This window comes from Erpetoichthys calabaricus, chromosome 6, assembly GCF_900747795.2.
Source record: "Erpetoichthys calabaricus chromosome 6, fErpCal1.3, whole genome shotgun sequence".
Classification (NCBI taxonomy): Eukaryota; Metazoa; Chordata; class Cladistia; order Polypteriformes; family Polypteridae; genus Erpetoichthys; species Erpetoichthys calabaricus.
Genome location: NC_041399.2, coordinates 153,654,931 through 153,673,665, shown reverse-complemented (window position 1 = coordinate 153,673,665; position 18,735 = coordinate 153,654,931). Strand labels below are relative to the sequence as shown.

Here is an 18,735-nt window from a genome sequence, read left to right as displayed (position 1 = left end):
TCGTAGTAAAAGAGTGCAGGTACTAGACTGGCCTGCCTGCAGTCCAGACCTGTCTCCCATTGAAAATGTGTGGCACATTATGAAGCGCAAAATACGACAACGGAGACCCCGGACTGTTGAGCAACTGAAGTTGTACATCAAGAAAGAATGGGAAAGAATTCAACCTACACAGCTTCAACAATTAGTGTCCTCAGTTCCCAAACACTTATTGAGTGTTGTTAAAAGGAAAGGTGATATAACACAGTGGTAAACATGCCCCTGTCCCAGCTTTTTTGGAACGTGTTGCAGGCATCAAATTCAAAATGAGTGAAGATTTGCAAAACAACAATAAAGTTTATCAGTTTGAACATTTGATATCTTGTCTTTGTAGTGTATTCAATTGAATATAGGTTGAAAAGGATTTGCAAATCATTGTATTCTGTTTTTATTTACGTTTTACACAACGTCCCAACTTCATTGGAATTGGGGTTGTTTGTATGTATGTATGTATGTATGTATGTATATATGTATAATATATATAATATATATGTATAATAGATATAGATTAAAATGACACTCCTGCCACCATTTAAAAAAAAAAAAAAAATCACACTATTCTTTCCCATCCCATTGCACACCAGTCCTAATCTGGGATCCTGAGGTGTTTCTTCGTGTGTTGAGTGTGGCAACGTGCTGTATCAGTGCATGCTCCTAATCTCCTCTCTGTATGCTACATACTGTATCACTCCACTACAATCAATAAAAATATTTAAGATTAAGGTCATTTGACCTATCTTAATTCAAGCAATTATTGCATTTCCTCATTGCTTTGAACCCGGTTGATATTTTATGTTGGTTTCTGTCAACCCAAATTGGCATTGAGGGTCTTGCCTGTGACCAGAATAGGTTTCTTTCTGCGCATTTTGTAAATTCTCTCACAGTGTTAAAGACACGTTTTTCCTAATATTGAGATGCTGAACCTGTGTACTCATTTCATGATACACCAGCATGTTCAATCAATGGTATATAATGGGATGTATGCAAGCAGCAGGCATGAATGATTTCTGGGAAGTTCAGAAAAATTGATGGTTTGGTTAAAGAAATTTGGATTGATTAACCAAGTCCGAGGGAGACCGAATATGTGCATGAGTATACTTTGTAGTGGACATGAATCCGCTCAAATTGGCAATAGTTCTTTGTAAATCTCATGAAATTAAAAAGGTCTAGACAGTGGATGAGTGGATAAACTAAGTGATGGATAGAATTATCACTGTGTCATTCAGGGTTAATTGGATTGGTACAGCACCTATATTTGGTTTGTGCCTTGCACTTGTTGTTGCCAGACTAGACTGTGGCGCCAACAGTACTCAACTAGTTTGAGCAGATTCGATAACAGATGAAAGGTATTTATTTCACAAAAACCGTAGAATTGGCAGTCTTTTGTACCTGTGGACGAAAAAGGCACACTGACGAAAGGCAGATAATATTTCTTTAATTCTCTTTATTATTCATTCGGAGTCACAGTAAGTAGAGATTCAAAGAGCATAACTTGTTGCCGCAAAGCTCAATTTGAACCCTGATCAAAAGCCATAAGGGGGTTTTTATACTTCAGCATCTCATGATTAATAAGACAGAAAAACATCCTTATCATCTAAGTAGAGTTAAACAATATGTCTGTTGAGCTAAGCATTATCTGTGTTCTCAAAGCTAAGCACAGGAGAGACGCCTTGCATAAACTACATGTACTTTCTGCAGCCTTGTGACCTTGTCCCTGAGACATTCACTCTGAGAAAGGAAAAAACAAGAAACAGCTTAGATTTTATTCATGTGGACACTATTTCTCCTGAACCCTGGAATAACATATTTTTGTTAGTTCATAAGCCAAAGCATCTCTCAATGGCAAGTTACGAAATAGTTATTATAAAAATTCTGATTTACTAAACACACAAAATACATGGTGCTGAGGAGAACATTCTTCTTCTACATACCATACTGTAATATTTTTAATTATGCTGAAAAAAAAATTGTACATAATTGCAATTTGGGGATTTTTAATTAAGGCGTTCTGTTTTTATTGTGTCCAGCTGCTATTGAATAGGTTGTTTTTCTTCATGAACAGTTTTTAATAATGTCGAGCAGGGGTATCAGGCTCTGATCCTGGAGGGCTGCAGTGACTGCAGGTTTCAGTTCCAGCCACTCTTTTAATCACCAATTGATACTGCTAACGACTAACAGCTTCTTTGTAAAAATGTGATTGATTTATTTTAAGTTTCTGAACCCTTTACTACTTCCAGCAGTCACGCTAAAATGAGATACAAAGCATGCCAACAGATGAGCAGCTATCGTCCTCCCATTTGCATTTGTGTGTCCATCATATCAATGTCTTTGTCAATAAAATACTTGAAAAGGTTTCATTAAATTTAAAGGTCTCAGAAATACTAATCTGCTAAACGGGAGTTGGTCTCGTCCGTTGCAGGAGATGGACGTCTGAAGCGGAGCTCCGTTAGCAGCGGCTTTATTTTCCCACATATTTCTTATTATTTAGAGGTACAGTGATCCCTCGCTATATCGCGCTTCGCCTTTCACGGCTTCACTCTATCGCGGATTTTATATGTAAGCATATTTAAATATATATCGCAGATTTTTTACTGGTTTGCGGATTTCTGAGGACAGTGAGTCTTTTAATTTCTGGTACATGCTTCCTCAGTTGGTTTGCCCAGTTGATTTCATACAAGGGACGCTATTGGCAGATGACTGAGAAGAAACCCAACTTACTTTCTCTATCTCTCTCTTGCGCTGACTTTCTCTGATCCTGACGTAGGAGGTGTGAGCAGGGGGGCTGTTCGCACACCTAGACGATATGGACGCTCGTCTAAAAATGCTGAAAGATTATCTTCACGTTGCTACCTTCTGTGTGCAGCTGCTTCCTGAAGCGACATGCTGCACGGTCCTTCGCATACTTAAAAGCTCAAAGGGCACATATTGATTTTTGACTTTGTTTTTCTCTCTCTCTCTCTCTCCCTGCTCCTGACGGAGGGGGTGTGAGCTGCCGCCTTCAACAGCTTTGTACTGGCGGTGCTTCGCATACTTAAAAGCCAAACAGCCCTATTGATTTGTTTGCTTCACTCCTTTGAAGAGGAAGATATGTTTGCATTCTTTTAACTGTGAGACAGAACTGTCATCTCTGTCTTGTCATGGAGAACAGTTTAAACTTTTGAAAAAGAGACAAATGTTTGTTTGCAGTGTTTGAATAACGTTCCTGTCTCTCTACAACCTCCTGTGTTTCTGCGCAAATCTGTGACCCAAGCATGACAATATAAAAATAACCATATAAACATATGGTTTGTACTTCGCGGATTTTCTTATTTCGCGGGTGGCTCTGGAACGCAACCCCCGCGATGGAGGAGGGATTACTGTATCTTGTATTTACCCGACCCAAGGAACTTCCACTACAATATATAATATATATAAACATGAGTAACAAGAAGAAAGGCCAGAAAGAACTGGAAAAGAAACGTAAAACTACATCAAAGCCTGGCCAGACATCAAGCCCGAGCACAAGGTACGGCCTCTCAGAGACTGACCTGGAACAGGCAGACGAATGTGCAGACTTCCTAGGAACCCGCTCCACTGCATTGTCGCCAGTCGAGAGCGAAAATGGGAGCGAGGGTGCAAGTGATGCAGGTCACGATGGATCGTCGATTTCAGAGGATCATTCGAAACTAGAGAAGGACCTGCAGTACGTGCTCTCATCTACTTATTGCGAGCCCGCAGCATCGGATGTAACAGGAGCTGCAATTCCACCTGCGGAGCACAAAAGACGAAACGAACCGTCCGAACTGAAAGAGATGATCGCATTAATAGCTACTGCTACGGCCACGACCGTAAATGAGCTTAAGAAGGATAACAAGGACAGGGAAACGCGTCTATTTAATCGTTTTGACGTGACCCTTAAAGGCATATTGGGGAAATTAGAGGAACACATTGTAAATACGTACACAATTGTTATCTCTGACCATGCACCTGTAGTTTTGGAGCTAAAATCATTATGCCCCCCACACTCACCTCGCAGATGGCACCTTAACCCACTTATATTAGCAGACGAGAACTGTACAGAACTTATATCAAAACAAATCAGTTTCTTCCTAGAGACAAACAAACCCTCAGAGGTCTCTGCAGGAACACTGGGGAAACTGTAAAGGCCTTCTTAAGAGGACAGATTATTTCATATCTTTCCCACACTAATAAATTAGAAACCAAGAAAGTGTCAGAGCTAAGAAGCGAAATTATTAGAATAAATGAAGAACAAGCCAGGCGTCCAAGTGAGGCTCTTCATAGGAAAAGGCAGGCTCTGCATACAGAACTCAACATCTTGACAACTAAAGAAACTGAACAACTTATTTATAAATCAAGACATCATTACTATGAACACGGAGAGAAAGCTAATAAGCTTTTAGCTCAACAAATCCACAAGCAAGAAGTGCGCAATGCAATCCCAGTAATCAACACTAATGGAGATAAAATCATTGACCATAAAAATATAATGCACACATTTAGAGACTACTGTAAAACCTTATATTCTACTGAGTTTAAAGAAAAACAACAACATTTATTTATATAGCACATTTTCATACAAAAAGTAGCTCAAAGTGCTTTACATAATGAAGAGAAGAAAAATAAAAGACAAAATAAGAAATTAAAATAAGACAACATTAGTTAACATAGAAAGGAGTAAGGTCCGATGGCCAGGATGGACAGAAAAAACAAAAAAAAACTCCAGAAGGCTGGAGAAAAAAATAAAATCTGTAGGGGTTCCAGGCCACAAGACCGCCCAGTCCCCTCTGGGCAAAGAAGACAACACACAACCTAATGCATTTCTGGATACAGTGGAACCTCGGTTCGCGACCATAATTCGTTCCAAAACTCTGGTCGTAAACCAATTTGGTCATGAACCGAAGCAATTTCCCCCATAGGATTGTATGTAAATACAATTAATCCGTTCCAGACCGTACGAACTGTATGTAAATATATATTTTTTTAAATTTTTAAGCACAAATATAGTTAATTATACCATAGAATGCACATCGTAATAGTAAACTAAATGTAAAAACATTGAATAACACTGAGAAAACCTTGAACAACAGGGAAAACTAACACTGCAATAGTTCGCACTATAGTGCTAGGAACCGCTCGCTGAATTTTAAGCACAGGGGAAAAAATGAACATTTGAAAAATCCGTAATTTAATAAACCACCAAGAAAAGTAACATTGCAACAATGCAGGCTACGAACCGATCACTGTAAACAACTGAAAACAAAAACAAGCCTTCTCTACCTTATGCGTCCCTCCCTTGCTCTCTCTCTCTCTCTTGCAAGCCTGGAGCGCCTATGTGTGTGTGTGTCTCTCTAGCGCGCTCCTGTGTGTGTGCGCCCCTCTCTCTCGCGCTCCTGTGTGTGTGTGCGCATCTGTTTCTCTCTCCCGCTGCCTGTGTGTGTGCGCGGCTTTCTCTCTCGCTGCCTGTGTGTATGTGCGCGGCTCTCTCTCTGGCGCTGCCTGTGTGTGTGTGCACGGCTCTCTCTCGCTGCCTGTGTGTGTGTGCGCGGCTCTCTCTCGAGCTGCCTGTGTGTGTGCTGCCTGTGTGTGTGTCTCGTGCTCTTGCTCGCTGCACAGGAAATGCACAGAGAGAGACTGAACATGTACAAATCAAAAGGGAACCTGGCTTGTTCGTATACCGAGTGTGTGGTCGTGAACTGAGGCAAAAGTTTGGCAAACTTTTTGGTCGTAAACCGATTTTGTATGTGTACCGAGACGTTCGTGAACCGAGGTTCCACTGTACATTACAGATACCACAAATAGATACTTTTAGTGCTGAGGAACTGGATAAACCTCTGACCCTATCAGAAATACATGATTCTTTAAAGTCACTTCAAGGTGGGAAAGCAGCAGGCCCTGATTGCTACCTTACAGAATTTTATAAGAAATAGCAATATACCCGCGCTTCGCAGCGGAGAAGTAGTGTGTTAAAGAGGTTATGTAAACATATATATATATAAACATATATACTTATATATACATATCTACATATACACATATCTACATATATACATATACAGTGCATCCGGAAAGTATTCACAGCGCATCACTTTTTCCACATTTTGTTATGTCACAGCCTTATTCCAAAATGGATTAAATTCATTTTTTTCCTCAGAATTCTACACACAACACCCCATAATGGCAACATGAAAAAAGTTTACTTGAGGTTTTTGCAAATTTATTAAAAATAAAAACACTGAGAAATCCCATGTCCATAAGTATTCACAGCCTTTGCTCAATACTTTGTCGATGCACCTTTGGCAGCAATTCCAGCCTCAAGTCTTTTTGAATATGATGCCACAAGCTTGGCACACCTATCCTTGGCCAGTTTTGCCCATTCCTCTTTGTAGCACCTCTCAAGCTCCATCAGGTTGGATGGGAAGTGTCGGTGCACAGACATTTTAAGATCTCTCCAGAGACGTTCAATCGGATTCAAGTCTGGGCTCTGGCTGGGCCACTCAAGGACATTCACAGAGTTGTCCTGAAGCCACTCCTTTGATATCTTGGCTGTGTGCTTAGGGTCGTTGTCCTGCTGAAAGATGAACCGTCGCCCCAGTCTGAGGTCAAGAGCGCTCTGGAGCAGGTTTTCATCCAGGATGTCTCTGTACATTGCTGCAGTCATCTTTCCCTTTATCCTGACTAGTCTCCCAGTCCCTGCCACTGAAAAACATCCCCACAGCATGATGCTGCCACCACCATGCTTCACTGTAGGGATGGTATTGGCCTGGTGATGAGCGGTGCCTGGTTTCCTCCAAACGTGACGCCTGGCATTCACACCAAAGAGTTCAATGTTTGTCTCATAAGACCAGAGAATTTTGTTTCTCATGGTCTGAGAGTCCTTCAGGTGCCTTTTGGCAAACTCCAGGCGGGCTGCCATGTGCCTTTTACTAAGGAGTGGCTTCTGTCTGGCCACTCTACCATACAGGCCTGATTGGTGGGTTGCTGCAGAGATGGTTGTCCTTCTGGAAGGTTCTCCTCTCTCCACAGAGGATCTCTGGAGCTCTGACAGAGTGACCATCGGGTTCTTGGTCACCTCCCTGACTAAGGCCCTTCTCCCCCGATCGCTCTGTTTAGATGGCCGGCCAGCTCTAGGAAGAGTCCTGGTGGTTTCGAACTTCTTCCACTTACGGATGATGGAGGCCACTGTGCTCATTGGGACCTTCAAAGCAGCAGAATTTTTTCTGTAACCTTCCCCAGATTTGTGCCTCGAGACAATCCTGTCTCGGAGGTCTACAGACAATTCCTTTGACTTCGTGCTTGGTTTGTGCTCTGACATGAACTGTCAACTGTGGGACCTTATATAGACAGGTGTGTGCCTTTCCAAATCATGTCCAGTCAACTGAATTTACCACAGGTGGACTCCAATGAAGCTGCAGAAACATCTCAAGGATGATCAGGGGAAACAGGAGGCACCTGAGCTCAATTGTGAGCCTCATGGCAAAGGCTGTGAATACTTATGTACATGTGCTTTCTCAGTTTTTTTATTTTTAATAAATTTGTAAAAACCTCAAGTAAACTTTTTTCACGTTGTCATTATGGGGTGTTGTGTGTAGAATTCTGAGGAAAAAAATGAATTTAATCCATTTTGGAATAAGGCTGTAACATAACAAAATGTGGAAAAAGTGATGCGCTGTGAATACTTTTCGGATGCACTGTGTATATATATATATATATATATATATATATATATATATATATATATACTAGCAAAATACCCGCGCTTCGCAGCGGAGAAGTAGTGTGTTAAAGAGGTTATGAAAAAGTAAAGGAAACATTTTAAAAATAACGTAACATGATTGTCAATGTAATTGTGTTGTCATTGTAATGAGTGTTGCTGTCATATATATATACATATACACATACACACATATACAGATATATTATATATACATATACACATATATTTTTTATATATATATTTTTATATATATATATATATATATATATATATATATATATATATATATACACATACATACATACATATACACACATAGATGCACTTACAATAACATAGAAATCAATATAAACAACATTAACATCATTATCATATGAGAATATGAAGTAATATATAAGAAGCACATTTCATATAAATATAAATTATTAAACAGTAAAATCTTCTATAATTTGCTACCGTGGTTTTTCGTTGGTCTGTCCAGGATTTTAAATCACATGTAGCTTGCAAACCGTTTCACGTATTGACTTGAAATGTGGTACACATATAATACGTCACGTCTGCTATCCGCTTTATGGGTGATGAATGTATTACTCTTTTTATGTTTATTTTATTTTAGAATCAACTCCTATCTGCGCACACCAGGGCAGCCGTGGGCAGATGCGTATGGTGTATTCACTCCATGTTATCGTGCATTGCGCTGTCACTGGTATTTTGATAAAAGAATTTGAACAATATATAAGAAGCGTATAAATTATTAAACAGTAAAACATTAACATTTAAGAAGTAAAGTTACATTGAGTACTACTGCAGTGCCTTCGGGTATACCTCATTTTTTCTTTGCCCATTACATGCTTAAATGTATACATTTTTTGGTGTACCTACCCGAGAACACGCGACATATAACCGACCGTGGGAGAAGCATGGATTTTAAACACGCGTTGAGTTCATCTGCTGGTCTCCCTCGTGGAATAACTGGTAATGTTTGACTAAAATCTACAGCGAGTAAAACAACATTACCTCCTTTTTTTTTTTACACATCCACATATATATACATATATCAACATATATATATATATATACACATATAGACACATATATATACATATATATATATATATACACATATAGACACATATATATACATATACATATTTACATATCTACATATATATACACATAGATAGATGTCTATCTATCTATCTATCTATCTATCTATCTATCTATCTATCTATCTATCTATCTATCGTCAGTTCAGCACTCCGGTTGGAATATGACCAAGCCGTGCAAGCTTACTGTTAAGAATGCAACGTATAGTTGTACAGGAGAAAAGCAATCTTGCCTCAAATCAATGGCAACCTTTTGTAGGTCTATGAACTTAATTTAAACTTTAGGTTTACACGGTGCTCTGTTTCCATAGTACCTGCACTCATGAATATATCTGTATGTGTCAGTCGCTGAAATCCCCGCGCTTGGCACCGGCGAAGTACTGCTTTTAAATTTTTATTAAGAAGAAAAGAAAACCTTTTTAAATTGAGGTAAAATATACCACTACCAATTTGTTAAGGATGTTTTTTTGTGTAGCTGACTTCATACAGCCTCTCCGCTGTTTTATAAACGAACGTCATATAAGGTCTTCCTTTTTCGTTACTTCGCCAACGGAAGCAGCCTTTTTATTTAATCCTGTTTTTACGATTGTTCTGTTTGTATACCAGTTTGTCAGTTCAGCACTCCGGTTGTAATATGACCAAGCCATGCAAGCACACTCTTAAGAATGCAACGTATAGTTGTACAGGGGAAAAGCAATCTTGCCTGAAATCAATGGCAGCCTTTTGTAGGTCTATGAACTTAATTTAAACTTTAGGTTTACACGGTGCTTTCTTTCCGAAGTACCTGCACTCATGAATATGTCTGTATGCGTCAGTCGCTCAAATCCCCGCGGTTCGCACCGCCGAAGTTCTGCTTTTAAATTTTTATTAACACTAGAATTACCAGAGCCTACGAAAAAACTCGTATATCCGGCCCACCTTAAATCGCTTCTTAAAACCTTTCTCACCTCTCCGCCAGCGTCTTTTGTCATCTAAATGTACTGATAAAGACAAGCTGCCAGCAGCCGGCTATTCCATCCCCCCAACGACTTAGAACGTAAACAGGCTTTTCCCAGCTCTTGCCTTGATTGATTACCTGGGAGTGAAGTGGAGTTTTAGAGTCGAAATAATAAGATTGTTATTTGAAACACACGCATTTCATATGTGTTGCATTTCTACAGTAATCTGTGTAAACACATTGTTAAAACAGAAACGTGTTATATATTCTAGTAGCAATTGACAAAATGTAGGCATAAACTATATAATGTATGAAGCCTGAAGTCCAAATATCAAAGAAACACTTTCACAAAAGGTACAAAAAAAAGCCACCGCCAAAAAAACCCGCCTTAGTATGAGACATTGACATGACTTAACTATCACTGCTTCCGTGGCGCAACAGTATCAGTCGCTGACTGGAAATCAGAGGGTCATGAGTTCGATCCTGTACAACTCCCATTTGAGAAGTGTTCTTATTTTCACTATTTTAGAATAAAAAGATACATTTGATTTCAGTCTGTAACAGCTGGTGTAATTTATGATATTTGTAAAGGTTACCTTTATTTTTTTAAAATTCACTTTTCATTGTCTCAGTCGCGTTCAGGATCCATCCCTACCGCCCCCCATCTGACACTGCTGTTTTTACATAAAGACGTGCTATAGTTCTGCAGTGTATCACGATACATACGACCGCGTGTTTTTTCCCCCAATATTGCCAGTCCCCACATGTTGCTGTATGCTGTTTCTTTTGTACTCCAGGACATGCAGAGGAAAGCATAGTAAAGAGCAGTAACTTCAGCGCTATATGCAATCATCAGACACTCCCCATCTGATGCTGTTTTCACATAAAGACGCGCTAAAGCTCTGCAGTGTACTTGTGACTGCATTGTCGTACCAATGCTTGCGAACTGAAGTGTCTGCATGCACTTTTCGTGGCATTATACGTGTATTTTTTGAGCATGCCCATGTAGCTCAAACACAGGAACATATGTTGATGTAAAAGTATAACAAAACAAGTGCACTTTTATTCAAGACTATAACCGAAGAAAAAAGAAAGCAAGTTACAGTAGGTGGAATGCTAAGAACTGCTGATTTCCATTCTGTGCTATATAACTTAACATTTGAATCTGATGATTGCATATAGCGCTTATTTAGTGTGCGCAAGAACATGCAGGTGGCCAGTTGCTGAGTGCTACAACGCACATTTTACAAAAAAAGAGACAAATATATGTGACGTTTTGAAGAAATCATTTTATGACGCGAATAGTACCAATCAGAAAACATCGTCGAAGTAATGCAATATTATTTGAAAACGAACAGCGTCAGGTTGGGTGTGAAGTTATACTGGCGCTGTTTGAGTCAGATCAGAAGCTGAATAAGCTGAACAAGCTCCTGTTCTGACTCTAAGTAAAAAAGTATGAATTAATCAACAGAAATAACCGCGATTGACATTTTAAAGTTAACGATTTACAGTGCATACCAATTTATAAATTCAATGTCCGTTTGAGGAAAAAAAAAACACTTTCTTCAAAGCTGGGAATCGAACTCGCGTCTCTGTGGCACAGTAAGGCAGTGGTGCTCCAAGTCAGCAAACCGTCCTTATAACTTTTTTTTTTTCAAGATCCATAATACACAGACAGACAGAGCACTGCGTAATACAGAGACAGACAGGCAGAGATATACAAATAAACAGGGAAGGCACATGTACTGAAAGAAAAAGCACTGAATAAGCACACCCGCTCTAACATCACCCCTCCCCCCGATCTGACTCTCTAAGTAACAGCGCAAGTACAGACACAAATCAAGTGCATGTGTGTACTGTATAATATTAACAAAAGAGCAGCTTACTACTGAAAACGGCAAATATAGGAGTGAGTGGGGATCGAACCAGTACTCTTGATCACACTTGGTGATATCGATCGCGGTTATTTCTGTTTATTAATTCATGCTTTTTTACTTAAGAGTCAGAACATGAGCTTGTTCAGCTTATTCAGCTTCTGATCTGACTCAAACAGCGCCAGTATAACTTCACACCCAACCTGACGCTGTTCGTTTTCAAATAATATTGCATTACTTCGACGATATTTTCTGATTGGTACTATTCGCGTCATAAAATGATTTCTTCAAAACGTCACATATATTTGTCTCTTTCTTTTTTTTAAAATGTGCGTTGTAGCACTCAGCAACTGGCCACCTGCATGTTCTTGGGTACACTAAACAAGACAGCGCTATATGCAATCATCAGATTCAAATGTTAAGTTATATAGCACAGAATGGAAATCAGCAGTTCTTAGCATTCCACCATGCAAGCTGTCATATCAACCGCCATACTGTAACTTGCTTTCTTTTTTCTTCGGTTATAGTCTTGAATAAAAGTGCACTTGTTTTGTTATACTTTTACATCAACATATGTTCCTGTGTTTGAGCTACATGGGCATGCTCAAAAAATACACGTATAATGCCACGAAAAGTGCATGCAGACACTTCAGTTCGCAAGCATTGGTACGACAGTGCAGTCACAAGTACACTGCAGGGCTTTAGCGCGTCTTTATGTGGAAACAGTAGTATCAGATGGGGAGTGTCTGATGATTGCATATAGCGCTGAAGTTACTGCTCTTTACTATGCTTTCCTCTGCATGTCCTGGAGTACAAAAGAAACAGCATACGGCAACACGTGGGGACTGGCAATACTGGGGGAAAAAAACACGCGGTCGTATGTATCGTGATACACTGCAGAACTATAGCGCGTCTTTATGTAACAACAGCAGTGTCAGGTGGGGGGCGGTAGGGATGGATCCTGAACGCGACTGAGACAATGAAAAGTGAATTTTAAAAAAATAAAGGTAACCTTTACAAATATCATAAATTACACCAGCTGTTACAGACTGAAATCAAATGTATCTTTTTATTCTAAAATAGTGAAAATAAGAACACTTCTCAAATGGGAGTTGTACAGGATCGAACTCATGACCCTCTGATTCCCAGTCAGCGACTGATACTGTTGCGCCACGGAAGCAGTGATAGTTAAGTCATATCAATGTCTCATACTAAGGTGGGTTTTTTTGGCGGTGGCTTTTTTTTGTACCTTTTGTGAAAGTGTTTCTTTGATATTTGGACTTCAGGCTTCATACATTATATAGTTTATGCCTACATTTTGTCGATTGCTACTAGAATATATAACACGTTTCTGTTTTAACAATGTGTTTACACAGATTACTGTAGAAATGCAACACATATGAAATGCGTGTGTTTCAAATAACAATCTTATTATTTCGACTCTAAAACTCCACTTCACTCCCAGGTAATCAATCAAGGCAAGAGCTGGGAAAAGCCTGTTTACGTTCTAAGTCGTTGGGGGGATGGAATAGCCGGCTGCTGGCAGCTTGTCTTTATCAGTACATTTAGATGACAAAAGACGCTGGCGGAGAGGTGAGAAAGGTTTTAAGAAGCGATTTAAGGTGGGCCAGATATACGAGTTTTTTCGTAGGCTCTGGTAATTCTAGTGTTAAGAAGAAAAGAAAACCTTTTAAAATTGAGGTAAAATATACCAATAACAGTTTGTTAAGGATCTGTTTTTTTGTGAAGCTGCCTTCACTCGAGTGATCACTTCGAGCTTTAAGCCTGAGAAATCACCCTGTAAATGCACACATTTAATTGCACATCTGTTAATATGTATGCTTACACAGTATTAAAAGACACTCAACAATTAACGTCATTTACCTTCGTTCCCGCGTTTCACTCGTGCTGTAAATCTCTTCCTTGTTTTCACTTCACGTGATTACGTAGGAGGCGTAATACGTGATGACGCGATATGTGACTCCGCCTCCTCCATTAGAGTATATGGACAAAAAAACAGGTTCCAGTTATGACCATTACGCGTAGAATTTCGAAATGAAACCTGCCTAACTTTTGTAAGTAAGCTGTAAGGAATGAGCCTGCCAAATTTCAGCCTTCTACCTACACAGGAAGTTGGACAATTAGTGATGAGTGAGTCAGTCAGTCAGTGAGTCAGTGAGGGCTTTGCCTTTTATTAGTAGAGATTCTCCACTCAGCTAGCGCCCCTCGTATTGGCAACATTTACAGAAGCTAGAGAAAATCAAATTCTACCTCAAACTTTTCGCCAAGCATCAATCACCGTCTTTCCTAAACAAAATAAGGACTTGTTACAATGTGCATCATACAGACCAATTTCACTTCTGAATAATAATGTTAAGATACTCTAAAAATCCTAGCTAGAAGGATGGAGAAAGTGCTGCCTTCGGTAATATCACAGGATCAAACTGGATTTATTAAAGGCCGACACTTATCTTACAATCTTCGACACCTGTTTAATGTAATATATTCACCAGCAAAGTCAAACACCCCAGAGATGATATTATCATTGGATGCAGAAAAAGCATTTGATATGGTTGAATGGAATTACCTTTTCACGGTATTGGAGAAATTTGGGTTTGGCCCGAATATTTGTGCATGGATCAAACTACTGTACACCAGTCCAGAAGCTTCAGTCTGTATTAACAACATTTGTTCAGACTACTTTAAGCTAGAACGTGGCACCAGACAAGGATGCCCCTTGTCACCACTGCAGTTTGCAATCGCCATTGAACCACTGGCGGTCCACTGTCGAAATTCTTATCAGATAAAGGGGATCATCCGAGAAGGACTGGAACAGAAAATTTCTCTATATGCAGATGATATGGTACTATATATATATTAGACCCAGAAAACGCTGTGCCTGCAGTTTTAACAGCACTTACAGAATTTCAAAAGATCTCTGGCATATAATATCAGATTGGACACCCTACCTTTTACCATAGCAAATCAGTTTAAATACCTAGGGGTAAATATCACAAGTAAACATAAAGCTCTTTATCAACAAAATTTCTCCGTCCGTATGGAAAAAATTAAGCAAAACTTGCATAGATGGTCAACCCTTCATCTCACTCTAGCCGGAAGAATTAACGTGTTAAGATGAATATCCTTCCTAAGCTTCTTTTTTTATTTCAAAACATCCCAATATATATCAATAAATCATTTTTTAAGCAATTAGACTCAACCATAACCTCAAAACATCCATGGAACCAAAACCATGGAACTCAAAACATCCATGTATCCGAAGAGTGACCCTACAAAGACCTCAGGCAGAAGGTGGCATGGCTCTACCTAATCTTCAGTTTTATTACTGGGCAGCAAACATAAAAGGCATAAAAACCTGGAAACAAATAAATGAACATACACAGGCCTGGTCCGCAGTAGAAGTAAAATCCTGCAGCACTTCTTTATATTTCCTACTCTGCGCTCCAATAAATGCAAGTTATCGCAAATATACTAATAACCCAATTGTGCTTCACTCACTCAGAACATGGAACCAATTTAGAAAGAAATTTAAGATGGAAAATCTTTTATCTGTTGCACCCCTGCAAGAGAACCACCTCTTTCAACCCTCGCTAATATGTCCAGTTTTTAATATCTAGGAAAGATTTGGGATTAAATTGCTCACAGATCTTTACATAGACAATATCTTTGCATCCTTTGAACAATTATATTCCAAATTCAACCTCCCAGCTACACATTTCTTTCACTATCTTCAAATTAGAAACTTTGTCAAGCAGAACCTGCCCGATTTTCCTCATCTCGTACCCTCCACCATGCTAGAAAAAGTACTGCTCAACTTCGAGAACTTAGACACCATTTCTGCAATATATAAAATTTTATTAGAGTCCCTTCCCTTCAAAGACCCAAGAGGACATTGGGAAAAAGATCTCTTAATTAATATATCAGAAAAGGAGTGGAAGGTAGCAATGCAGAGAATCCACTCGAGCTCCATATGTGCAAAGCATAGAATTATTCAACTCAAAATTATATATCGAGCTCATCTGTCTCGCTTAACTGTCCAAAAATGTTTCCAGGGCAAGATCCAACCTGCAAATGCTGCAACCAAGCTCCTGCCTCACTGGATCACATATTTTGGGCCAGCACCAAATTAACATCATTTTGGACCAAAATTTTTAAGCACCTCTCAGACAGCCTTGGTGTCACAATCCCTCCTAACCCATTAATAGCCGTGTTTGGGGTTCTTCCAGATGGATTTGAAGTGGAGAAGGACAAGCAAACTGTGATTGCATTCACTACACTTTTGGCACGCAGACTGATTTTGTTAAATTGGAAGAATCCAAACTCTCCTCTGATAAGTCAGTGGGAAACCTATGTTTTATATTATTTGAAATTGGAAAAAATCAAATCCTCAGTTAGGGGATCTGTACAGAATTTTTTCAAAACCTGGCAGGATCTAATTAATAATATTTTAGAATAAGAAGAAATAATTATTTCCGCATTTCTTTCCCTTCTCCATTTATCTTTTTTTGCCCTATTAAACTTAATAATAAGTTTTACTCCTTTGGCCATGCTCTCCTTCTCAGGGGTGGGGTTTGATTTGCTTTTAATCCTATTTTCTGTTAAAATTGATCTATATGTACTGAATGATTACAATAAAATAAAAAAAAATAAAAAAGAATTACTAATCTGCTCAGGTCCGCAAAACATTTTGATGTTGCTTTTAGAAAAGAAAATCTGCAGCTTTGGAAATGCCTGATGTGGTACAGTGAGAGTACTAGGAAGGCTTAGAATTAAATGACGTGCTTTATTAATGGCAAGAATTGACTTCTGATTGAGAAATGGTCTGTAGTGAAAATGTGTTTGAGTTTTTCCAATGAGTCAAGTCAGCATCATTTGGCTCACTTTGCATCTTTTTATTGTTTGGTTTCTGGTTAAGAAGAAAAGAAGCAATTAAGAGTTGTGTATCTTTAAAAACAATTTGATTAAAATGAAGGCATGAGAAATCTGGTCCATTAGCAGCAGTAATTATCAATAAGGAAAGTGGATCTCAGTTTGACACCTCTGATGCAGACAATGCTATAGAAAATAGTAATATCTTTCATAATATTAGTAATTTGCTACTACTGTAGATTTGTATATTTATTTTTAGAATATAGATGAACTTTGCCTTTTGGGGAAAATCTACATGATTACACGGTTTCTGCATAATTTTGACACAGAAGTTATTGTTTTGTTTTCCTCTTTTTACTTACAGGTGATGATGATGAATTTGTTTATCCTCCTGCTATTGTAAAGTATTTGAAGAGAACTCCAGATGTCACCAGTTACATCCATGGAAATCTCCGTGTCCATACTGAAGTGTTGCGCGGTGGAAAATATAAAATAAGCCATCACTTGTACTCTATGAATGTCCTGCCGACATTTGTATCAGGTGCTGGGTTCATCATTCCAGGCATATTAATTCCACCTCTCTATCGTGCTGCCACAGTTCTGCCTGTCTTTCCTCTAGACGATGTCTATTTTGGATTTCTGGCCATTAAAGCCAATGTAACTTTGAAGCATGGACATGGGTTCTATTGTTGGGGTGTAAGGTTTGATGCTTGTAAATATCAAAATGCATTGATTATACACAGTGTAATTGAAAACGATGTAAACGGAATGTCACCAAAGACCCTCTTGGATGTATGGGGGAAAGTGATTAAGCAAAAAAATTGTATAGAAGTTTGAACACATTTTTGAGGAGGCACATATCGTTTTTTATATGAAAAATACCATTTTTAATTTAAATTGTTAGTATACTGCTAAGTGATATATTTTTATATCTCTTTTTTTATGAAATGTGAAAAGAAAATATGAAGTCTGTCCATCCACCCAACACATTTATTTTTAAATGGTTATTCGCATCCCTTTAAGATACTTATTTTATTTTCCAACAAAAGTATAATACATATTTCTTGATATTGTTTTACTCATTGTGTTTATTGAATAATGCAGTAGAAGAAAAAAAATAATTTTCCTAGTTTTTTTTTGAGTATCAAACCTAATGTATTATGTATTATATATGTGCAATATAGGGGTCACAAAAGATGATCAAAAAAGAACATATTTGACAAAAGAATAAGGTTTTATTAACCAAAGCAGATGAACATTTAAAGCCATTCCCAATAAACACATAAGACCATAAAAATAACAAACCCCTAAGCTTTCTGGTCCTTCTATGTACCCTTTAGGTTCCTTTCCTTGCTTAGCTACTTAGCAATGGCTTCCTCCCAACTCCAAGGCCCCATGTATACTGACTGCAGGGGCCTTTTATGCCCGAGTCAGGAAACCCCTCAAAATTGTTTCCAGGTTACCTGACCAGTGGTCAAAAGCCTGCAAGTACCCCGGAGGAGCTCCCCTGAGCAGCACTAGGTTTCCCTGCAGACCTCTCCCACCTTGGAGTGTAATGGCGGAGGGCCAATCTGTTTTTTCTCCCTAATACACCTGCACTTCATTAACAAATTGGTTGCTTCCCATCCCATTTTCACATACTGTACATTTATATTTAAGTAGGGTTTGAGTGGAGTCCCAGTGGTCAACTATAAGAGCAATATTGCCTTTTTTTGGGTAGATGTTTTTTTTTTCTTTTACAGTCTTTTCAAACATCTAATTGTTTGTGTTCTTGCTATTGTTTGTATATTTTAACATTTAATAGATAATTTACAGCATAGACAGTTGTACCGTGTAGACTGTTATTGTCAGTGTGGTCATGAAAAAGGGAAGCCTTTTCTCAATGTGCTGATCTTTATACATGTGAAATTGGTGCTGTATCCCCGGACCCCTTATGAAAATGCAGTTTTATGAGCTTGGAGAATTTTAGCCTATCAACTACTGTCATTTTTGTGTTACTGCTCTTTGTTTTGCATATTGGCCAATGGTGACAATATGGGGAGACCATTTTCTTTACAATTCATTTACAGTTACAGTAGATTAGCTTGTGCTCCATTATTAAAATGTTTACAGGCAGTGTGCTTTTGTGTTCTGCTGCATTTCATTATTCAATTTGTGTAAAAATGTCAAAATTTCTGT

At 38.6% G+C, this 18,735-nt stretch overlaps 1 protein-coding gene across 3 annotated transcripts in view; it reads left to right on the top strand.

The window, feature by feature from the left end:
• LOC114642900 (N-acetyllactosaminide beta-1,3-N-acetylglucosaminyltransferase 3-like) overlaps positions 1 to 17,635 on the top strand; it is a 57,190-nt gene extending 39,555 nt beyond the window's left edge. For all 3 annotated transcript variants that reach the window (XM_028791647.2, XM_028791650.2, XM_028791648.2), the window contains exon 3: positions 16,922 to 17,635. In XM_028791647.2, the coding sequence (XP_028647480.2) occupies positions 16,922 to 17,394 (473 nt within the window). In that variant the 3' untranslated portion in view covers positions 17,395 to 17,635. The remainder of the gene's footprint in view (positions 1 to 16,921) is intronic.
• Positions 17,636 to 18,735: the final 1,100 nt, after the last annotated feature.